We start from the raw sequence: 25,160 nt of genomic DNA, 5'->3' as shown, positions 1-25,160 counted from the left end.
GTGGGCTTCGTTTCCAGAGCAGAATTAAAAAAACATTTAATATTTTTTCTGCAAAACTTGGTAGATATATCAATCTGAACCTATAGTGGTGCCTAGTCAAGAGCTAGTCACATGATCTGGTCACATCATCGGATAAGCTGATATTAAGACTACATTGATGACTGCTGGGATTGATGCCAGGCAAACATACAGCCACTTTATACAACCACGTGTATATTTTCTATTTCAGTGATAAGTTTAAAGGGCAAAGCAGCACTCATCCTTGTAAGTATATGATATACAATGTTTCCATGTATTGACAACCAGGGACATGTGGTTTCATGTAGTGCTTTGTGTTATGTGTGGAATAGCTGTGTAAAGATGTTCTCTGAGTAAGGAAGACTTTGTGTGTGCTGCACTTTCACAAACAGATGGTATAGCATGGAACTGACTTTTGTAGAACCTTTTTTCAACTCTTTTTATGATTGTAATGTAGTAATTTCTTTAAATGACGATTGATAACTTTCGTGAAAGGAATCTTTTACTGAATAGGGTACAAGTTTCACATACAGACAGATTCATGTACCATTGTGAAGCAGGTGCTCACGAATGAAAAGGATTTTTTGTCCTTAAATTTAAGTTTGTCAGTATTTCACAAAAGCTATCCCATGAAAAATGAATTCAAAATCTTAAGATAGAGGTTGGTGAAGTATGACAGGTGTCATGTTTGTTTTCAGCCACTACTGAAGTTCATAATACCATTGTCTCTTGTCTACTTTGCTGAGTACTTCATCAATCAAGGTCTGGTGAGTACAGACAACTGGTTTGCACGGGTTCAGATTGGTTCAAGGTGGTGTCTGAGCAGAACAGATTTAAACAAGCAGTTGGCTCTGACAAGTTTAGGCTAGTTACTACTGATGGTTGCAACATATGTCATATTTGGGATTTCACTTTCTTAGTAAAGTACAAATTCTAGTACTTTTTGGTTGAGTCCCATCTGGGATTCGAACCCGCACCCTCAGAGTCAGGCACACAAAGTCAACCGCCTAGTCCAGGAGGTTGTGGTGGCTGAGCGGGCTAGACGGCTGACTTTGTGTAAATAAATCTGTAATTAATCGGTCTGGACCAGACAATCCAGTGATCAACAACATGAACATCGATCTACACAACTGGGATGAGATCTGTCAACCGAGTCAGCCAACCTGACCACCCCAAACTTAGTTTTCAATGAAAAATGTTCATCTCTGAACACAGTACTGCTATTACACTTGCAGTGCAGCTGTGTTATAGCATTGTGAGTCATGTAATTGATGACTTCCAGGCATTGTGCATCTACTGTCTACAGATATCACACAATCAGTATCTCCGGCGGAACACAGTTTTGGATGATAAATGCATCTTTTAGATGTAAATATTCAGGTGGCATGCCATGAAACAACTGGAATATGGTTCAAAGTGGCATTCATCTCCACTTTAGGATGGCCGTACATCCCGTCCATTCATGATGGGGTGAAGATGCTAGGGTAGCACCAGACTCCCTCCCACACAAGTACTGGTGATCAGTTAGATTCTATATGGCTGTTCCATGTTTCAGCATGAACTCTTGTACTTCAATGATATCTGGCTCAGCAAATCCGAGCAGTATCGATGGTAAGTATTGACAGTATTGTGATAGTGCAAGTTAACTGTATCTGATAGTACTTACTGATGATATTGTGATGGTGCAAGTTAACTGTATCTGATAGTACGTACTGATGATATTGTGATGGTGCAAGTTAACTGTATCTGATAGTACGTACTGATGATATTGTGATGGTGCAAGTTAACTGTATCTGATAGTACGTACTGATGATATTGTGATGGTGCAAGTTAACTGTATCTGATAGTACGTACTGATGATATTGTGATGGTGCAAGTTAACTGTATCTGATAGTACCTACTGATGATATTGTGATGGTGCAAGTTAACTGTATCTGATAGTACGTACTGATGATATTGTGATGGTGCAAGTTAACTGTATCTGATAGTACCTACTGATGATATTGTGATGGTGCAAGTTAACTGTATCTGATAGTACCTACTGATGATATTGTGATGGTGCAAGTTAACTGTATCTGATAGTACCTACTGATGATATTGTGATGGTGCAAGTTAACTGTATCTGATAGTACGTACTGATGATATTGTGATGGTGTGTGTTGTCAATATTGTGATTGTGTTTGTTGAAAGCATTGTGATGATACGTTGAAAACATTGTTTGGGTATACTGTTTGACAGTATTGTCATGGTGTGTTTTGAAAGCTTTGTGATGGTACAGCTAAAGTGTAAATAATGTTAATCCAATGCTTCATGTTTCCTCCCCACAAGCTGATCCACTGTTGGTGATATTGCCTCCCCACAAGCTGATCCACTGTTGGTGATATTGCCTCCCCACAAGCTGATCCATGTTGGTGATATTTCCTCCCCACAAGCTGATCCACTGTTGGTGATGTTTCCTCCCCACAAGCTGATCCGTCCTTGGTGATGTTTCCTCCCCACAAGCTGATCCGTTGTTGGTGATGTTTCCTCCCAACAAGCTGATCTATTGTTGGTGTTTTTTTCTCCCCACAAGCTGATCCATCCTTGGTGATGTTTCCTCCCCTCAAGCTGATCCGTTGTTGGTGATGTTTCCTCCCCACAAGCTGATCTATTGTTGGTCTTTTTTTTCTCCCCACAAGCTGATCCATCCTTGGTGATGTTTCCTCCCCCAAGCTGATCCGTTGTTGTTGGTATTTCCCCTCTGCAAGCTGATCTGTTGGTGATGTTTCCTCCTCACAAACTGATCTATTGTTGGTGTTTTTTTCTCCCCACAAGCTGATCCGTTGTTGGTGATGTTTCCTCCCCACAAGCTGATCCGTTGTTGGTGATGTTTCCTCCCCACAAGCTGATCCACTGTTGGTGATGTTTCCTCCCCACAAGCTGTCCCATTGTTGGTGTTTTTTTCTCCCCACAAGCTGATCCGTCCTTGGTGATGTTTCCTCCCCACAAGCTGATCCGTTGTTGGTGATGTTTCCTCCCCACAAGCTGATCCACTGTTGGTGATGTTTCCTCCCCACAAGCTGTCCCATTGTTGGTGTTTTTTTCTCCCCACAAGCTGATCCGTCCTTGGTGATGTTTCCTCCCCACAAGCTGATCCGTTGTTGTTGGTATTTCCCCCCTGCAAGCTGATCTGTTGGTGATGTTTCCTCCCCACAAGCTGATCCACTGTTGGTGATATTTCCTCCCCACAAGCTGATCCATTGTTGGAGGTTTTTCCTCCCCAAAAGCTGATCCATCCTTGGTGATGTTTCCTCCCATCAAGCTGATCTGTTGTTGGTGATATTTCCCCCCTGCAAGCTGATCTGTTGGTGATGTTTCCTCCCCCCAAGCTGATCCACTGTTGGTGATGTTTCCTCCCCACAAGCTGATCCATTGTTGTTGGTATTTCCTCCCCACAAGCTGATCTGTTGTTGTTGGTATTTCCTCCCCACAAGCTGATCCATTGTTGGTTGTTTGTGATGTTATTTCCTCCCCAGAAGCTGATCCACTGTGATGTTTCCTCCCCACAAGCTGATCCATCATAGGTGATGTTTCCTTCCCACAAGCTGATCCGTCATTGGTGATGTTTCCTCCCCACAAGCTGATCTGTTGTTTGGGATGTTTCCAGCCTGCAGACTGATCTGTTGGTGATGTTTCCTCCCCACAAGCTGATCCATTGTCGGATATGTTTCCTCCCCAGAAGCTGATCCATTGTTGATGATATTTTCTCCCCACAAGCTGATCTGTTGTTTGTGATGTTGCAGGTACCAGGTGGACTATCAGGTGGGAGTGCTCATATCTCGCTCCTCCGTCAACTGTTTTGAGATAAAGAAGCTGTGGATACTGCCTATACTACAGGTGAGAATGTACTTGGCTCCAGTATTGTGACATGGTTCAGGTGAAAATGTACCTGGCTCTAGTATTATGACATGGTACAGGTGAGTACATACATGTAAATGATCGGGCGTAGCACAATCATATTGTTTCCACGTGTTCATGACCATATGAACACTGACACATTTTGCTGATATTTGTAGTTTGTCAACCTGGCTGTGTTGCTGACCCAAGTATTCTATCGATACATCCCAAACTTCTGGATCATCATTGCCATCGTGTTCTTTGAGGGTTTACTGGGTGGTGCCGCCTACGTCAACACCTTCTACAGGGTGCGGAAAGAGGTAGGTTATCTTGTGGCATTATATTGTGTCATATTTATCTCTTCATAAAAGGTGTTCTAATGTAGATTCCCTCATTCCCCTACCTGCAACATGGATCAACAAGACTAAAGGACAGGTTTAAGTTGATACAGCGCTAGCTTGTTGCACGTGTATGACTGACAAAACTTGGGGCATTCCTCCAATATCAAGCAGTGTGCTTGGATGATCTGACTGACTATACTTGGGCAGTCTCCCGTAATAGGCTTGCGTGATAAGCTTTTGTTATAAATCAAATACATATTTCTCTCACATAATGTAGACTACAGCTGAACTATTGAAGAAAAGCCTATGTTCAATGTACAATATATTACAGCTTGTCCAAGCTTGACCTGATCAAGTAAATACTAATGCGTTGCATGACTGTCATAACTGGTTGGATCTATTATTATGAAGGGGTGCACCTTTGTCAGTAGATCATCAAGATGTCTGAACAGCTGAGACAAGGTGGCTGTTTAACATTCTTGTCTCCCCTATTAAACAAACAGCAGGTGGAGATACCTCATTTGTTTCCACCTCCGGGGCCATGCATATGTAGAGTAGCTCAGGCCAAGCAGATCAAGCTGTAGTGCTGAGTCTTCTTCCTCTTGCTTGTTTTCTGATGATGCTCCTTTTCCCAGACCGCCCCGGAGGTTAGAGAGTTCAGTCTGGGAGTTGCCACAGTTGGCGATTCTGTGGGTATAGCTGTAGCTGGGGCCGCTGCCATTCCCACTCACAACAGACTGTGCAGCTTGAAGCTGAAGATGTGATAGCACAGCAACAGCAGCACATACCTCATCACGTCACAAGCTACATAATTCTGGAGGATCTCAAGGTGAAGGTGCCAAGTGCCAGCATCAGACGATGTGGTTGTGGTGGAAGACATCTTCAGGTCTCTAGCTGCATCGCCCTGTTTGAACTGGAGCAGAAGTTCTGTTGGAGCAGCAGCAGCAGCAGCAGCAACAGGCAACATCATCAGTTAACCAACTAACTTGGCAGACATATTGCCCTCCTAGAATGTGTCTTATTCTGTGTAACTATCCCCTATACTTTTGTGTCACACCCTTGACCAGTGTTATCAAAATATACCATAAGCAGCCAGATACTGTCAACACAATTTCTTGCGTACTTCGATATGGAAGTGTCCAGTATCACTATATGTTTGTGTTGAGATAAAAACATCAAATCTCCTTACAGATGTACACTCCACTGAAGCTGTCCTGGGTGCTTATACTATTGATATGGCTGCTTTCCTAGCAGCCATGCTATACATACTCTGTGTACATAGGACCAGGTGTTTTTATAGTTCTGTGATGTCTAGCTGCAGGGATTATGTTTTGAATGAGAATCTTGTGATAAGATATAAAGAACAGAACAAAAACATCTCAGAATATGTATATTACCTAACATTCTGTGTACTGCTTTAGACGTTGTGTTCTGATAATGCATATTGATATGTTCATGTCTATTTTTTATATGAATTGTCGTCTTTTGCATCACAAATATATTTTACAATCTTTTATGTTTAAGAAGTGATACTTTGTAATCAGGATTTTGTAATCAGTATAACTGCAGTCAGGCCAGTCTATGTAAACTCTGTATTATTCGTTACACTGCTCTACTGAGTCTCACAAACCTTAGTAGAAGGGTGAGATAATCAGTGTTGGCCAGGTGTTAGTGATGTCTGCCTCTGTTATCGATGGCGTTCTTAATAATCTTCATCAGAACAGAATGATGCAAAACTACCTCAGTGAGTATGAACATGTTTTCAAAATAAAAATATATATTTCACATGATTTTCCAGAAATTGTCACAAGATCACTATGAAATGGGTTTTGTTTAGAAGTAAAAGCTAAACAATTTTGCAGCATACTCACAGCTGTCTGTACCAGCATTACCATGATGTGTGGCACTTCTATAACTGCAGCCTTGTGTGGGTGGAACATGATCTCTGTGTGAATGTTTAATCACACCATCTGCTATATACTATAACACAACTGAGATACACAGAACATTAAGCACAACCATTCAGAAAAAAAAAAATCACAAAAACAGTGAATATGATTTGGTTGCTCGGTGCAGCAGCACCAAGTTTTGCCACCATCCAAATCTGATAACATAGAATGAAAATTCAATACAGAGAACAGATTTATTATTTCTAGAAATCATACATGGAGATATAAGTTGACATTTGCATGTGAAATTTGCCAGAGAAACAGTCCAAGGCTATCAACAATTCCACATATTTGTTTAAAAACAATTTGGTGTATTTGTCTATGCCCCACACAAAATAGGCCATGATAACTCAACACCTTTGTTGGGCTGATGCTTAATAGAGAACCAAACAGGTCTGTATTTACGGGACCATATGTAGCACTCAGTACATCACTGTGGGGGGTTGTCTTGATACAAACATAGCTTCATCAGTTGTTTTACTGCTCCAACTTGGATGTACAAATATTAACAGCCAGTCTTCACATGGAGGAAAAGTGAGATCGCCTTGTATAGGACAGATGCACTTCACCAGATACCTACCCACTGCTTGTTTGATGTTGTGAATACAGAGGCATATGACTGGTTCCTTTTTCTCCCTTTTCAAATATTCAATCTGCAGAACAACGAACCTGCACAATGTCAGAGGTGTAGCTGGATCCAACCTTGAAACTGAACCTTTAAATTCAAAACCACTGAAAATCAACATAAAATTGAACAGAAGTTCCCTGATTGCACATGAAACTGAAAGCCTCCTGTTCCAGAAGTCTTTCTGTGTTTACAGTTATTTAGGAAATATTTTAGTACAAGTCAGTCAGGAGCAAGACCTCACCACTGTTACAAAGGCATCTGCAATACAAAGGTTACATTAAGATCATTCCCAAATGGCAGAAAGTGTTCTTGCTTTGTGTACTTCAACTATCCCATGAAACAATAAGGTGTCTGGTTGATTACAAGACTAGTGGGTAGTGTGATGTTCTACTGCCAAACACCTGGCCTGACTGCTGGCAAGACTTGAGAGTGTCACCCATTACAAACATGCTTCAGGAACAGCAGTAAAAGATTTCTAATCACACAGTACTTGTAAAGGAGCAACAAGGTATCACACACAAGCCCAGAGACACCAGCTGACATATACTTGGATTTTTCTGTAATTTAGAGGATGTGCAAGTTAACTTTTGTTCACTTTCACACTTTAATTCCAACCTTTCCTTGAGATGTCAACAAAATCACTGTCACAATAGGTTCAATCAGTTAATCAATCATGGCAGTATGAATCTAACTCTCCGCGTTGACTTAAAGCATACACATATATTGAGTAACTTCAGTCAGAATACCTGGTTATTTATACTTTAAAAGCCAAGCAATGACAGCTAAAATATCAAATATGATTATAAAAGTCTCCTCATGACACACCAGAAAACACTGGATTGCATGTGTAAGCATGGTAGATGCAAGTGAAAAACTGCAAGACCACTTTTGTACTGACATGTCACCACTGACAAACATTATCACAAAACAGCTACACCAGATATTAACATTTACTGAGAGTAGTATTTGTTTTGAACACCATATCAACCATCAACTTTGAATCCTTAATGATAATCTGTAGTTAAAATAGAGAAGTACAATTCCATGCCCAGACAAATGCAAGTGACTGGTTATCTTCATGAGGCAATAGCACCATCAAACATTGTATAGTTTTTTAGCAAGCAAATATTACCATCTCCTTCCAATCTACGTCCCAAGAAAGTTACATACATGACTGGATAATGGAACAGTCATCGGAACTGTTAAATATCTGTCCATTCTATACTTGCTAGTTTTACTTAACATGCATATATACGGTAAGCAAGTCATAACACCACTATCTCATAGCAGAGCAGTCTTCTTTGTCAGCCATACTAGCATAACAGGTCATGAATCATGTGGTCAGTACATCATGAGGAGTACAATAATATAAATGTCACATGTTTGTCTTGATTTAGGAAGGTTTAGCTGCTAGAAAAGCCAAGCATCACTGGAATATGCTATGTGGCCTTGCAGATCACTAAAAGAACAAGGATTAAAGAATTGAAAAAAACAGTACTAGGTCTTCAACAGAACACTTAACGATTTCTTAGACTATATCAATATCTCTGAATACATAACTTAGCTTTGAATGAAAACTTCAAAAACATCTTTCATGATTAAGGCATGCCTTCTACATATTGATGCTTTATTGTCTTGACATGATCAAAACAGACTCTAATTTGGAATCCTGTTAAAGAAATTATATATATATACAGCATAAAATGTGTAACCATGGTATCTGGGTTCCATTTTAGTGAAATAGTGGTTAAGCAGACAGGCAGTGTATTTGTCATCATACAGACTTGGTACACATATAATTAGGTTCATATTATAACAAAATATTATGAAGGTAATCTGTGTCGTCGTGGTGACGTGAATATACAAGACAGTGAGATGAACAGACAATCATATTGTCCTAGACGATGAGTCACAAATGGCTTGTGAGTTAAAATCATCACAAATACTTTGGATAAATAGTCAATGTTTTTAAATATTTATTGTAACTAAAATATTTAATTCATTAAAAGAAACAATTTAACCATTTTACAAATTTTGCTTGTTTGAATCTTATATTTACATTAGAAAAAATATCAATGTTGAATGACAGCTAACATGCAAGACCCGTTTAGAAATGCTTACTCTAGATTTACCCATTCAAATGAATGATTAGCATTAAGAGAAGGGCAAGTCAACTACAAAATTACTGAAGAGGAAAGTGCTGACACATGAGAATGGGTATCTTGAAGGTACAAATACGAAAATAGGTTATCGCTAGCACTCTAAGGCATTTTGATCATCAGAGTGCAAGTGAAATCAACAAATATCCAACACGACAAGACACATACTGTCAATATTATAGGAAACTCCACTGTATAAAAACATTAATGTTGTTCAATGAAACAATAAATAATTGTCACTCTCGACATTCACACAGGATATTTATCAGGGAGACACCTATACATGTATATACACATCTACGGCTTAAATACAGCACAGTATCACAGTGGCCGCCGGAGAGATCTTCACCAAGCCCTGTGCACCATTGTCGGTATCACGTGTTATCTGAAGACATTGTCACTCACACACCTGCTATGTACATTTGTCGATCATCAGTTGACCTTGACCTTGGGGTACTGTTCCACATGAATGCCATCCCACCACCACGATCATCGTGGAAGCATCGTGCACTTGAGATGTCAGTCGGTAGCCCATATTGAAAGATTGACTGTTTAAAGAGTTGCAGGGCAAGCCAAAAAGCAAAAGAAACACTGTTTGAAAGTGTCTGGTATGAAATTGGTATTTTCGGTATAGATATATTTCTTCAAATACAGAGGCTCAATTTCCATCTTTTAGCTTGTTCCTACCGTACAAAAGGGTGAGTAACAAACCTATGAGACACAGAGATCTTTTCACCATACATCTATAACAGAACAACTGGATGCCCTATATGGAGACCCTAACATGAAAGAAGTGTGGTATTAGACACAGAACAGCACTTTGATATCCCAGTTGATAGTTAGCTTGCTAAAATGTCTCACACAGAGGCAAAGGAAACATCTGTTGAACACTAAATTTCAGTAGAAATCCAGATCAAACACTGTCAACAGTTTCAGACGATGTGGGTGCTATGATCGGAGCAACACCATCCTCTCCTGGAACAAGGTACTCCACAGCTAGAAGTTTCTCCTATCTCTCTACTGTATATATCCTGGTGGAAGCTTGTCAACTGTTCCTAGTCTATCTTGTTTTACTTCCCAAACAATACAGCTTATCTGAAGCAGCGTTGTACAACTGTGGTACCTTCCTCTAGCATTGTATCTATTTCTTGCTGTGTATTTTGGCCTCCTCTACACTTGAAGGAAGCCGTGATGAGATTGGTGGTACCCGGGAGGTGTGCTCATTTGGTAAGGATCATCTACGGCAGGAGGGTATCATGTTGACGTATCCATCTCAATATCATCGCAATGAGCACTGTCTCGAGAGTCAAGTCCATTGGTGCAACAAGATGTCTCTGCCTCAGCTGCAGAACTGGCAGATGCTGTTGTCACAGTGGCTGATTTGGTTTTTGCAGGCACGGATGGCGGGGGCATTTTTTGTTCTCGCTTCTGATACACCAACACATATGCAGCTTTTGTCTGGAAGGAATTAAAACAATCTTGAAATAATGGACTCACCAATTTACTTGGCAAATATGATAGTCAAAGTTTGATAGATCTCTTACACTATATTTTATACTTTGTGTTATGGACTAATAGGAATAGAGTGACTAACATCCTAACAATCCTCTCATAAGAGATTACAAGGCAACATACCACAACAGCCTCTTCGCTGGACTGACTGACGCTAGAGTCATCGAAGTAATGCCACTCATTCTCCTCCTTGTTCTTTGCAAACGCCGTGTCTGAGGTCAAACAAATGCAGAAGTCATGAAATATTCACTGTCAACAGGAGCTCATTACATGCATAGCTAACACTCGCTGCCCAGGGCAAGGTAGTCCTTCTACGGGATATAACTGTTGACATTCGGCTAAGCAGCTGATCCATGTCACTTAGTGTAAAACACATAAGCAGTCACAGAACCAGCTATGGGAGAGACAATTCCTATACATATACGCCTATGTATCTATGCAATGAAGACCAACTTGTTTCAAGTTGTGATCTGGTAACGAATTAAACCCCTTTTTGAGTCCAAATTGTTTCCATGGACATTGAGAAAAACAAAAATGCCAAAAATCTGTAAGTAACAAAAGGCACCATTTTAGTTTCTGTCTTACATACCTACCAATATATCTGTCACCTGAGAGATAGACGTTGACAATATGCCACTAGCATTATATACTGCAGTGATAAAAACACTTTCAGAGAGATCACCATATGCTTAAGAAGAAGTGCATGAAATGAGCTCAATTCAAACGAGTCAGCCAAATGTGTATTTAGGTAATTCTCAACATAGAACAGATGTCGATATACTCACAGTGCCCTCCTCCTAGTCCCCCGTAATGGTTGGAGACAGCAATGAGGTCATACACAGCACGGCCATGTTCAGGGTTGATAATGTACTTCCGTAAATCAAGACCTCTGCAACAGTCAACAAAGATGCTACAAGCACGTCTTCATTCATGACAGATCAGAAATCCAAACAACTGACAAGTCAATATGTAACACAAACCACTACTGAAATCACACAGGTGGCTTTAGGGTAATGAATGTGTTTTGCACAAACTGCAAACATTGGACTTAAGGGTGTGGTACTTACTCTGTGGGGAACTCAACGAGAGCATCAATCTTGTCCCTCCAGTATCTGTTGTAGGAGAACCTCTTCAAGTGGATGATGAGCACATTTGGCAGTGACCATAGGTCGAACTTCTTTGTGGCTTGTTGGTGACGCTTACAAGACGGGCAGTACCTGCACATCATAGATGTCACTCTGGTCACTGATTCACCCATGTACACATGGCATATCGTCTGGTCACTGATTCACCCATGTACACATGGCATATCGTCTGGTCACTGATTCACCCATGTACACATGGCATATCGTCTGGTCACTGATTCACCCATGTACACATGGCATATCGTCTGGTCACTGATTCACCCATGTACACATGGCATATCGTCTGGTCACTGATTCACCCATGTACACATGGCATATCGTCTGGTCACTGATTCACCCATGTACACATGGCATATCGTCTGGTCACTGATTCACCCATGTACACATGGCACATCGTCAGGTCACTGATTCACCCATGTACACATGGCATATCGTCTGGTCACTGATTCACCCATGTACACATGGCATATCGTCTGGTCACTGATTCACCCATGTACACATGGCATATCGTCTGGTCACTGATTCACCCATGTACACATGGCATATCGTCTGGTCACTGATTCACCCATGTACACATGGCATATCGTCTGGTCACTGATTCACCCATGTACACATGGCATATCGTCTGGTCACTGATTCACCCATGTACACATGGCATATCGTCTGGTCACTGATTCACCCATGTACACATGGCATATCGTCAGGTCACTGATTCACCCATGTACACATGGCATATCGTCTGGTCACTGATTCACCCATGTACACATGGCATATCGTCAGGTCACTGATTCACCCATGTACACATGGCATCACTGATTCACCCATGTACACATGGCATATCGTCTGGTCACTGATTCACCCATGTACACATGGCATATCGTCTGGTCACTGATTCACCCATGTACACATGGCATATCGTCAGGTCACTGATTCACCCATGTACACATGGCATATCGTCTGGTCACTGATTCACCCATGTACACATGGCATATCGTCTGGTCACTGATTCACCCATGTACACATGGCATATCGTCTGGTCACTGATTCACCCATGTACACATGGCATATCGTCAGGTCACTGATTCACCCATGTACACATGGCATATCGTCTGGTCACTGATTCACCCATGTACACATGGCATATCGTCAGGTCACTGATTCACCCATGTACACATGGCATATCGTCTGGTCACTGATTCACCCATGTACACATGGCATATCGTCTGGTCACTGATTCACCCATGTACACATGGCATATCATCAGGTCACTGATTCACCCATGTACACATGGCATATCGTCTGGTCACTGATTCACCCATGTACACATGGCATATCGTCTGGTCACTGATTCACCCATGTACACATGGCATATCGTCTGGTCACTGATTCACCCATGTACACATGGCATATCATCAGGTCACTGATTCACCCATGTACACATGGCATATCGTCTGGTCACTGATTCACCCATGTACACATGGCATATCATCAGGTCACTGATTCACCCATGTACACATGGCATATCGTCTGGTCACTGATTCACCCATGTACACATGGCATATCATCAGGTCACTGATTCACCCATGTACACATGGCATATCGTCTGGTCACTGATTCACCCATGTACACATGGCATATCATCAGGTCACTGATTCACCCATGTACACATGGCATATCGTCTGGTCACTGATTCACCCATGTACACATGGCATATCGTCTGGTCACTGATTCACCCATGTACACATGGCATATCGTCAGGTCACTGATTCACCCATGTACACATGGCATATCGTCTGGTCACTGATTCACCCATGTACACATGGCATATCGTCTGGTCACTGATTCACCCATGTACACATGGCATATCGTCTGGTCACTGATTCACCCATGTACACATGGCATATCGTCTGGTCACTGATTCACCCATGTACACATGGCATATCGTCAGGTCACTGATTCACCCATGTACACATGGCATATCGTCTGGTCACTGATTCACCCATGTACACATGGCATATCGTCTGGTCACTGATTCACCCATGTACACATGGCATATCGTCAGGTCACTGATTCACCCATGTACACATGGCATATCGTCTGGTCACTGATTCACCCATGTACACATGGCATATCGTCAGGTCACTGATTCACCCATGTACACATGGCATATCGTCTGGTCACTGATTCACCCATGTACACATGGCATATCATCAGGTCACTGATTCACCCATGTACACATGGCATATCGTCTGGTCACTGATTCACCCATGTACACATGGCATATCATCAGGTCACTGATTCACCCATGTACACATGGCAAATCGTCTGGTCACTGATTCACCCATGTACACATGGCAAATCGTCTGGTCACTGATTCACCCATGTACACATGGCATATCGTCTGGTCACTGATTCACCCATGTACACATGGCAAATCGTCTGGTCACTGATTCACCCATGTACACATGGCATATCGTCTGGTCACTGATTCACCCATGTACACATGGCATATCGTCTGGTCACTGATTCACCCATGTACACATGGCATATCGTCAGGTCACTGATTCACCCATGTACACATGGCAAATCGTCTGGTCACTGATTCACCCATGTACACATGGCATATCGTCTGGTCACTGATTCACCCATGTACACATGGCATATCGTCTGGTCACTGATTCACCCATGTACACATGGCATATCGTCTGGTCACTGATTCACCCATGTATACATGGCATATCGTCTGGTCACTGATTCACCCATGTACACATGGCATATCGTCTGGTCACTGATTCACCCATGTACACATGGCATATCCATGGTGTCTTATGTGTAATATATAAGATCTTGTGAGTTTGTTGCATCAAATTAAACAATGACTGTCATACATACTACACTTTTAGCAATTTGAAAGTGCACAAACCATGGGTCATGTTCGCTGAGCTTCTCTGCATCTGTGAAGATCTTGAGGCAGTCATTGAGCTGGATGGCCTGCCTTTTGGGCACACTGCGGTACCGAATGGTGTCATGCTGCTCAAAGTCCTGCAATAAGAAGTCTCTTCATCAAATGAAATGTGTACATTTCTTCCCTAAGCTATATCTAGGGAGCAAAAGTAGTTTCCACTTTCACTCACATGACATTAGAAAATGCTTAACATCTCCTACTTGGCACTCACTGATGTTACTGTTGACCCTTATTAACTGAATATAATCAGAATTCAAAAATATTTTTGCCACATTATTTAACACTACTACTACAGTTTACATAATTTAACACAGTATGATAAAACTGATTGTACTCGTTTATTTACAATCATGTACCTCAGCATCTTTCTCAATATAAAACTTTTCTTTAGCCAGAGGATCCCAGTCCAGAGCAATGTAGGTCTTGGATGTAAGCTTGAGAGGCCGACCATCGTCCAGCAGTTTGCCATCCAGCTCGCTGCTGCCATATGAGTTGACCTGAGAGAAGGTGAAGAGCCTTCTGGGACCATCCTCCTCCTCCTCCTCTTCTTCATCTTCTCCCATCGTCTCCGCAGCCCGATCTGTCTCCAGCTCGTCATCAGATACATTGGTGTCCATACTGCTCACTTCTGTGGAGGCAACAAAGAGGGCATAACACTTCCTGCCATCATCCACTGCATGTTATGTCTTGCTTGCACTGCACATGAAGCATTAGTTTAATATGACCACTGTCAACATATTTCAGTCGTACTGACTGTAACTGTATGAGTGGTGAAAGAAATATGGGATGAAGGTGATCAACATTTATTCATGAATTCAGCTGCGGCACCTACAAACTGGGCATCAGTACTGAACCATCCACATTTAAAATAACAGGGCAGGAAACCTGTAACGTATGAACATAATGAATGTACCTATAAACAAAGAGAGATCTCATCATCAGTTTTGAAACAACAGTTGACTTCTCTGGTCTTGATTGCTCTAAAAATCAAAGGCACATACCCCCATTAACTTGAGGCTCCTCCTCTAGCGTCTCCTTCTCATCAGCGTTGTTGGAAGAGTTGTCTCCCCCATCCCCTCCCATGTCCACCTTGCTGTCCTTCTCGTCCTCCTTGGCATCGTCTCTCTTTAACTTCACCCACCACTGCTCGCTTGGTTTTGGAGTCTTCACGTAACGTCTAGGGATGATCAAAAACAAACATCAACTCCAAACATATCTATAAAAATGAACCAAGACAAAACAACCAAATATCAATCATTTTCAAATTTCTGACATATCATGCAAGGAGCATTAACTAAACATGTTTTGCAGATGATTAAAGAGAGAGCAGTCATGACAATTATTTCGTCTAAACATGTTATGAAACCAAATACTTACGACATTCTTTGCAGAAGCAAATTATAGAGCTCGTCATAGCTACATGTTCCCTTGGGTACAGGCAGGAGGAGTGGTTGGCCGAACAACTGGTTGCTGGACACATAGGCATCCTTGCCTGACGACCTGGAACATACGCAGCTTCCCTCTCACAGTAACTTGCTTATATTTAGTTATTTAACAGATATTTTCTATAGCTGTTCTCACTGAAGGGAGCATTATCCCAGCTAAAACTGTGATAAAGTAGAGGGGAAGTGTGCAAGTGTGCATGTACATATACCAGCATTGTCTTGTGCCAATGGACCCACAATTGTCATACCTGACCCCTCAATGAAATAACATCACCTCCTACCAAAGACACTGTGGTGCTGGGGTATATTCTTACTGGCAACTTGATGCATTCATTAGTGTACCATTTTCCCAGAGACCCTTGGATCAAAGATCAGATGACCCGAGGAATACAAAACTTGTGTGAGTGACTGTACTGACTGTTGTGTTACTGTACAGTGACAGCTGTAGAGTTACTGAGAGGCATACTGACAGACCTTAGTGGGACAGCAACAATCTATACAGTCATAATCACTTTATCCTGGCCTCACCTCTTATGTGTGGCAGTTATTCTGTCTGGGATAGTGTTGTGTAACCTTCAAGAACTTAGCACTTCATACTTCAACATCAGGGAATAATTTTCTATTACAACCCTGAAATATGAATTACTGTTAGTTTGTTGTGCCACTGCTGCTTACCGTTTCTCCCGTAGATAGACAGGAACAATGAGAGTGTTGGGATCCTCAGCAGTATTCACTGGTACCTCATACCTGAAACCATCACGTACATGAATACACAAGGGAGGCAATCATTGCAGTTATCTCCCTTTAATTAAACCTCCAAACCCTACATACAGGAAGATGATGTTATAGGCCTAGCTATTTGAAAGCATATGGTCTGCATTCTACTATACAGGTTACAACTTCCATATTGTCTGTAAACAACAGGTCCTTGGAACTCACACAAATATGTCATCCCTGTCTAGGATGTGGTTAAGACCTTCCTCCAGGGCAAAGACTCGGTGAAATCTGTGGTTATAGACATCAGTGACAACCATCTGCAACAAAACACCAACAGGCATTAACTTGAGCCACATGCAAACTTAGCAAGACACTGAGGACACACAGCAATAAATAACCATAGGCTTGAGAGACTTGAATGATTGTTAAGATAAACACTGGAAACAAAAATACTACTATCTCCAGTCAGCCCATTTGGATGCTGAGGGAAGAAACATCTTAAAGACTCAATACAAAGTTTTCAAGTTGATGGTAGGAGAGGTACTTTCTCCAGTTCTGGATTTTACTTATTCTCAGTCACTGACAATCACATGGAAACAGATGATTACTGCATTAGACACTGACTCACCTTTTCTGATGGGACATTAACGAAGGATGATAATGCCTTACATATGTCGCCGACAATTCCCATCTTAGGAACGGTCAGTTTCAGCTGAAAATAGATAGAAACATTATCATGACTATTACTCAGGATGACCAGAGCATCTGTGTGAAGGAAATCCCTATGTAAGAAACACCTCCAACATTTACCAAACAAATCTGCTTTCTAAGGCAAAAAAAGAAATGAAAAAACTAACATAAGAAACAAAACAAAAGTAAAGCAATGATGATTACTTTTGGACTTGAACTTCTGCCATTACTTCGTTTTATACACATAGCAATTTTCCTGCAGCTTATAGACAACAGTCTAGTCTGTTAGAACTACTGGTTGATAGCATAGAACTGGTCATCACATCATCAGCTCTGGGAAACACAACTCATTGCACATATCCCTGGCATATAGTATATGTTTCATATACAGTCTTCAATGGAAACCCATCAACAGCTAAGCAGGGTAAGTAATCAACAATTTGTCAGATATAATCTTGTCCTTGCCAAAATATCTTACACTCAAAAGCTGATAAAATGGTTTGGACTTTCGTAATCAACTGACAAACAGGACAATGGTGAGTAAGCAGGGTTTGAGCAGATTTTGGTGGTAATCACAATAGGCGGATACACTGTAGATACATGGGGCTTCAAACCCACTACACTAGACCAGTAACTAATAAAAGCATAAGCCATACAAGAAGACAATCGGTAACATACCTGCACTGGTTTCGCCTTGGGAGCAAGGGGCACCCAGAACACTTCCATCTGACGTTCTTTCTTGATAGGAAGAGGCAGTGAGAGGTAACAGAATGGGTCAAAGGTCACAGAGATTTTTGAACACTCAGGACACTTCACAGTGGATTTGAGAAGTCCATGAAATATATCAACAATTATTGAATCATTCCTTTTGCGGTAATTCTCCCAGGCTTCAGCAGCTACCATCTGTAAAGGAAGATAATGCATACATAAAGAAACCGTTCCATCTAGTGCATGATCAACAGCACAATCAGTAGTACTTCGTGACCCATCCTACATAAAGATGTACAGTTACAAAGGACACCACAGCGCTGGTTACTGACCGCATCTGGCCTTCCGTCATCATCCTTCAGCTCTACATAGGGCTTCTTCCGGATTCTGTTCATGTCTTCATGAAGCCCATCAAGTAGGAATGCCATCAGCTCCTGGGAGTCCTGTTGCTGGTATCCAGAGAACTGGGGTGCAAATCTGCCCACAGCAACCTACAGAGAGAGACATGTTTGGAAAAATCTACCGTAACAATTTTACCTTGATCCAGACTCAGCTCCCATATTCGTTCCTTCGCTTATCAATGCTGAAGTAATACCTTTCATAAAACACATTCCTCATTCAGTAATATCTTGTTGCGTGGCTTGTTTTCTCTATGAAACATGAAATAATTCTCTATCTTCATTATCATTTTGAGGTGGTGAGATGCAATCAGTATCAATGTTGCATTAATAGACAGTGACGTACAGTCAGACCTCGTTTATCCGAATACTTTGGTTTTATTGAATTGTTTGGATACACAAATCATTTGGATGTCTGAAACAGGACCTAGGCAGTCGGCTACACGGGAAAACAAAACAACATTGAAGCACAACTACATTGTACACATGTACATTCTTTATTTAACATAACATCTTGTATAGCATAACATAACATAAATTACATTGGCTTGAAAGTCTTTGATTGATGACTGTTGGTGAGCAGTAGAGTTATCACTTGCTGCTTGAATTTTAAATAACAGTTCCAGATTTGTGATCTTGCCGGCATGTTCGAAGTGATAAATCTGATCTCAATGTGAGATCTCACCTGGTGTGATTGTTTGCCTGTCTGGTGTATACTCTGCACAGTCTTCCTCTTCTTTTTCATCATTTGGATTTTCTTCTGACACGATGTGGATAATGTCTTCATCTGAGAGGGTCTGTCCGGTTTCCTCATTGTGATCCACATCAACAAATTCATGCATGGTGATGGGCGTGGTGTCAGTCTTGTCAGCTTAAGTGTGAAGGGGTTTCCGCCAATTCTGATAGAACCATATCATCTTCCGGGTCATCGCTGTTGTCGCTTGCTTCTGGGATTATGTTTATATGTCTATAACAATTTGTAATTGTCTTTGAAGAGACTGCTTCCCATGTGAACTTGACCATCTGTAATGCTTGCCGCAAATTCACAACAGGGGTGTCATAATGCTCAATACAGTCCTAGAAATGTTTCACCACTTAGTTCCTATAATGTGCCTTAAAAGTCAATATGATTCCTACATACATTCCTGTTGGATGTGTGCAGTTGTGTTCAGTGGTAAGAAATTGACAGTAACGTTATTCAGTTAAAGATTCTTGCAGTTGTGACTCGCCGCATTGTCAAGAAGCAATATCACCCGCCTTCCACGTGATTTCATCTGTCGGTCAAAAAACTGCAGCCAATCACGAAAGAGATCTGCTGTCATCCACGCCTTAGAGTTGTTTTTGCATCTGGTATAGATCTCGGGATTGAAACCACTATCAAAACATCTCAGGTGATGGGATTTGCCAGTACCAAAAGGTTTGATTTTTACAGTTCTAGTTGCATTAGTACACAGTGATCCTTTCCTTTGATCACTTAGTGCCACTTACAGGTTGTGACGCCAGTGTGTGATTAGGTCCCAGTTTGTAGAACAGTCCAGTTTCGTCAATGTTGACTATGTCTTCAGGGTCATAGTCGTGGAGCACAGTTTACAGTTCCTCTCAGCCTTTCACTACAGATTCTTTGTCGGCACTAGCTGCTTCACCTTGGAAATTCTTTTACTTGATACTGTGATGATCTTTGAATCGCATAAGTCATCCTCTTGAATAGGCAAAGTCGGAAATTTGCAGACTGGCACCAATTTATTTTGCTTTTTCTGTTAACAAATCAACATTTACTGGCAAATTTCTACTGTTAACATCACTTAGCCAAAGATAAAGTGCATCCTTGCGTGTTTTGCATTTCTTGAACGTGTCAAATCAGCTGAATCAGATGGAGTCCCATGCCATTTCACTTTTTCTTTCGAGATGTTGCTAATGGTCGTCTTCCCAATGGTATGGCCGAAAGTCGACGTAAAATGGTCCTTTATGGTGTCCAGACTAGCTTTGGGATTCGCCACTTTAAACAATAAATTAACTAGCTAGACACACAATGAATTGGGAAGCGGTAGACATGATAGATTTCGTGTTTTGATATCTCGCTGAAAACAAAGGTAAAAGTAGTGATCACTGTTAATAAGAGGTAAAAATCTGACATCTTGCCGATGTCAGCTTTGGTGTTCGGAAATACGAGGCAAATTTGTACACATTTTGATGTTTCGTTAGCAAAATTGACCATTTGGATACGGAAACTGAACATCTGAATATACAAGGTAAATTGTCACTAGAAAAATTCGTTTTTTGTGAGGAATGTTCGGAAACCGCGGTATTCGGGTATCTGAAGTTCGGATATACGAGGTCTGACTGTACTTGCATGTTCCTGTCCTCACACTAGGCAGTCTCACCTTGAAGTTCCTGGGTACTGTGTAGCTGTACCTCCCGGACCACATGGTCTTGATGAGCTCAGCATACGACTTGGCAATCTCGCCCTTGTTGCCAAGCGGGTTGTCCTCGTTCAGTTCTTTCTCCCATTTCTTGTCATCTATCATATAGTCTGTCAGCTGTGGTACATTGCTCATACACTGAAACAAAGTTACCAGCAATTCATGGGGCACTCCCCGACGACATCTAAATTATCAAGTCAGCAGCATCTCCCGCAAGGAGAAAATACTATTCATGAATATGTATGTCTACTAGGACTATGATTATGTCAAATGTTTTGGTGTGTATATGGCAGTGGAAGGAAAGTACTGAAAGGATTTTATGTTCTGCTCCAGAAACTAAAAAATGGCACCAGTAGATCACCAGACAGAGCACGTGAAAATACCCACTGGCCAAATTAAGGTTTAGTCATATGTGCATCGAACACTCTTAACAAAACTGTTATGAAGATCACTTACGTGTGATAACTGCTCATAGCTGAGTACATACATCCATTTACCTTTGCTTTTCAATAACTGATGTCCTATTTTGGTTGCAACTGCATAAAAATCTCATTGTTTTTAGTTGTGAGAAGGGGATGCGCAGGAAGGACGGTGGTGGGGAAGTGTGTTTATACAAAAACTTGTTCACACAAAGTAAGCAATTTATTTAGCTAGTCCTGGTCTTTGTTTCATAATTGAATTGGGATCACTTGCACTCGACATAAAACAAATTTTCATGTTTTGATTTCTTTTTTTTGATAGAGTGTGTTTACACTATCACTAAAGCATACGACTATACAAATTTGACCAGTTTATATTTTATACGATTCGTGCATGCACACAGCGAGTTGAAATATAAAGTGAAATCAATGAATAAGAGAGATGAGCAGCTCACCTGCAAAGCTGAGTTCATGAAGCAGGTGTTCCCAAGGTTGGCCAGTCCACAGAGTCCGGGGCTGGCAGCACCACTGCCTTTACTGTAACCAGAATCATAGCTTCCATAACTATACCCCGACTCATAGCTGCTGCCACCACCGCCGTAGCCACCACCTGACCTGGAGACACAGCACAAGCACAATAAGCAAGGAATGACAGGTGGTTACAGGTGGATTTCAAAGCACAAAAGATGAGATATGATGAAATGGTTTTATTTCACATGTTCACAAGGCCTACCCTAGCTCAAAACACCAGTGACCATGGAAACCAGATTCCACTAAACCATGTAATTTTCTGAATAAAATTGATATTTTATACTTATCCTGACTCAGGCTTAAATGCTTACTCTCCTCTTCCTGGTGAAGGTAGTGGAACATCTGAAATCCCTTGAAGTTCCCTTCAAAAAGAAGCAGACGTAAAATTAACACTCCCCCATGTATTACCTCCTTTGGTCAGCTGACCGCCATGATACTTCACTCTTTCCTATAATCGACCGACATGAGAATACTAGAATTCAGCGTGTCTGTGAGGGGCGGCTGGGAGGGCTTTCGCCATATCCATAATGAATACAAGGTTGTAATCACTGCTAGTCTGATCAAGATGTGCACATAGACTTTCCACCAAAATACTCCGCAGAACGTCTGGCTTCCACAAGTCACGTGATGAAACGGGTGAGTGAACTCAGCACCGTCAAGGAACTGTTAGTTGCTGAGCAACGAGAGGCCCAAATTGATGAATGCCAGAGACTCTGGCTATGTTTGCCACTCCATTATATTCCAAATGCAGCCCTCCATTATAGTTGATAGCGAGCAATTCCCATGTAGCGCTAGTGTTGAGGCCAAGCCTCTGACTTCATGTGGGTTGGAGACTCGCAGAGGTTCCAATACTGCTGCTTATAGGCTCTCAATATAACAGCTCTGATCCACACTGAGATAGTGTTGCGGGATACTTCCGTAAGTGTCTCAGTAGATATAGGGATAAACAGGCGCTTGAAACGGTGCCTTCTAGACTTGGTACTTGTGATGCATATCTTCAATGCCCAGACAGGACATAATGATAAATCTTGAGATTGCAGATAGTGCCGGTATGTGGAATTGTCTGTCCGGTTGACCTGGCAGTTGATTTTCCGCAATAAAATCAATGCTAGTGTAGTTGAAGTCTAGAGCGTGAAATTCTGATATTCGTGCAGCTGTAGCCAAGGCAAGTAAAAACAGCGTCTTCTGAGTTAGCAGTTCAGATGAGGTCCGATCAAGCGACTCATACGCATCACTTGTGAGATGTTGGAGTAGGATGTTTAGATCCCATGATGGAGCTCTAAATCTAGGAGCGTAGCAAGGAGCGTAGCAAGGCAAGTAACTCGGGTACTTTAGTCAGCTTGGTCCCCATTTCCATGGTGACAACTGAGCTGAGAACTGGCAATTATGAAGACAATGTAGAGCCTTTCAGACTTCTGGAATGTCATAGGTGATATAAATATTCTGCTATCTACGGATATGTTGCCTTCATCGCTGTGAAGCCTTTCATCTTGGTGTATGTCTCAAACCGCTTCCACTTGTCATCATAAAGGGTGCGAGTGGATTTCCGTAAGGCTAAGGTAACTGCTTTTCACTGCTCTCGTCAAGTATCCTCTGTGTTTTAAACAGATTTTGATACCTTCCATACGTGAAGTCGGAGTGCAGATGGGTTGCTGTGTGCCTGTTTCATGTGGGGACGGACGAGAAGATTTTCCCAATCTGGTAGTTGCAGTGTTGGTTGTCCTAACTCCTCTATCAGTGTTGGAAACCAAAGTCTTGTTAGCCAGTAAGGCGCGACCAAAGGCAGTTGTAGCCTCTTGGTCTGTTTTATTTTCTCGATGACTTTTGGTAGCAGCACTGGAGGGCGAAACGCAATGGGATGCTGAGAGTGTATGTTGCCCTGGCTAACGGATCTGGTACAGGCGATACAAACATCTGACTGATTAGTTAAAATGCCTTTCAAAGCTGAATCCACTCTGTTGGTGATAGACGAAGAGGACGAGAAGAAGCTTTGCCATGATGTTACAAACTCCTAGTATGTGGCATGCTTTTATTTGGCAGGTGTAGTAGAGATGGCGATCTCATTGACCCTTGTTTGTTTAAGTAGAAAGCCACTGTTGAATTGTCTGTGTGGATCATCAGTAGCTTGTCTCTCAGTGTTGTCGACCAGTGATGGATAGCATGAATCACACTTTCATCTCCAACTGGTTGATGGGAAGAGTTCGATCTTCGGTCTTCCAGATTCTCGCTGCAAAGTTGTTTAGATGGGCACGCCATCCTTGGAGAGACGTGTCTACATAGAGAATGCCGACTGTAACATATAAGTTCCTGCGCAGCCATTTGACTGGTGAGTTCCCCATAGCGGGTGTGGTTTCAAGTTGTCTATCATCGTAAACCGGTCAAGACGTGAAACCGTGACTCAGGAACTGCAGTCTTTAATGTAGTAGTAGGTGTCTTTGTCTGGTCATATCCTGAGGTGACGTAAGCAAATCGAGTAGACATTATCACTGACATAGTGATAACGGAGAGAGTAGAACTTGTTCTAATCATCGGCTTGAACTTCAACCCACCGATCCTGGGACAGCGATTTATCTTAACGTAGTGATGAATCAAATCCCGTGGAGTTAGATCCTTAAATCATTTGAGCTGAGTTAGTAGCCTGATAGTTAAGTCCACTTGTAGTAGACTGAGTTGACTTCTATGATGAGCTTGTATGCCATGAAGATGCGTCATTCTTCGTCTTCAGATCATCAATGCTGAACGGGTTGACATTCCAAGGAAGTCTATCTATAGCTGGCTGACTGTCCGATCAGAAATTGCCATTCATTGCTACCAGTCTCCTGATAGGCAACATTGAGTCGGCTGTAGAAGATCTCTATGCCGTCTGAACAATCAAATGACGCTGTAGACTGGTAATCTAGTGTGTAAACGACATCTTTCCATTGTTGAATGACTGTAGGTCAAATGTAGACGACTTCCTCACGCTGGAAAAATAACATCATATTCTGCGCAGGACGTTGTCTCTTGACGACCAATCAGATTGTAGATGTAACCTCACTGGCTTTCTCAACAAGGTGTTGTCTCTCGAGGAGCAATCAGATTGTAGACGTGACGTCATCAGTGTAGCAGATAACTGATCATCGTGAAATCTTGTTTAAGTGGTGATACCCTTGCTAGCATTTAGGCTTGTCCGTAACCATGCTATTTGGCGAGCACGTGTCTAGATGAGCAAAGCGCGCAAAAAACCTTCCGCCGCTTGA

The 25,160-nt window shown here is 41.7% G+C and overlaps 2 protein-coding genes across 7 annotated transcripts in view; one reads left to right on the top strand and one right to left on the bottom strand.

Annotated features, from left to right (window-relative positions):
* The window catches only part of LOC137296002 (battenin-like), a 39,062-nt gene extending 33,042 nt beyond the window's left edge, over positions 1–6,020 (top strand). For all 4 annotated transcript variants that reach the window (XM_067827624.1, XM_067827625.1, XM_067827626.1 and 1 more), the window contains exons 11-16: positions 230–264; positions 717–785; positions 1,574–1,629; positions 3,801–3,894; positions 4,074–4,214; positions 4,871–6,020. In XM_067827624.1, coding sequence (XP_067683725.1) covers positions 230–264; positions 717–785; positions 1,574–1,629; positions 3,801–3,894; positions 4,074–4,214; positions 4,871–4,999 — 524 coding nt within the window. In that variant the 3' untranslated portion in view covers positions 5,000–6,020. The remainder of the gene's footprint in view (positions 1–229; positions 265–716; positions 786–1,573; positions 1,630–3,800; positions 3,895–4,073; positions 4,215–4,870) is intronic.
* A 344-nt stretch (positions 6,021–6,364) lies between these two features.
* LOC137296115 (ubiquitin carboxyl-terminal hydrolase 15-like) overlaps positions 6,365–25,160 on the bottom strand; it is a 36,197-nt gene continuing 17,401 nt past the window's right edge. For 2 of the 3 annotated variants that reach the window (XM_067827801.1, XM_067827800.1), the window contains exons 8-22: positions 21,846–22,005; positions 20,933–21,109; positions 18,486–18,644; positions 18,124–18,348; positions 17,384–17,467; positions 16,978–17,072; positions 16,714–16,785; positions 15,971–16,093; positions 15,595–15,770; positions 14,950–15,221; positions 14,552–14,670; positions 11,551–11,700; positions 11,269–11,372; positions 10,607–10,695; positions 6,365–10,429 (exon numbers count right to left, since the gene is read on the bottom strand). In XM_067827801.1, coding sequence (XP_067683902.1) covers positions 10,226–10,429; positions 10,607–10,695; positions 11,269–11,372; positions 11,551–11,700; positions 14,552–14,670; positions 14,950–15,221; positions 15,595–15,770; positions 15,971–16,093; positions 16,714–16,785; positions 16,978–17,072; positions 17,384–17,467; positions 18,124–18,348; positions 18,486–18,644; positions 20,933–21,109; positions 21,846–22,005 — 2,209 coding nt within the window. In that variant the 3' untranslated portion in view covers positions 6,365–10,225. The remainder of the gene's footprint in view (positions 10,430–10,606; positions 10,696–11,268; positions 11,373–11,550; positions 11,701–14,551; positions 14,671–14,949; positions 15,222–15,594; positions 15,771–15,970; positions 16,094–16,713; positions 16,786–16,977; positions 17,073–17,383; positions 17,468–18,123; positions 18,349–18,485; positions 18,645–20,932; positions 21,110–21,845; positions 22,006–25,160) is intronic. The other variant, XM_067827802.1, reaches the window with a different exon arrangement.

Source organism: Haliotis asinina, chromosome 9, assembly GCF_037392515.1.
Source record: "Haliotis asinina isolate JCU_RB_2024 chromosome 9, JCU_Hal_asi_v2, whole genome shotgun sequence".
NCBI classification, from domain to species: domain Eukaryota; kingdom Metazoa; phylum Mollusca; class Gastropoda; order Lepetellida; family Haliotidae; genus Haliotis; species Haliotis asinina.
Note: the sequence above shows the minus strand (reverse complement) of the source record. Positions and strands in the feature narration are given on the sequence as shown.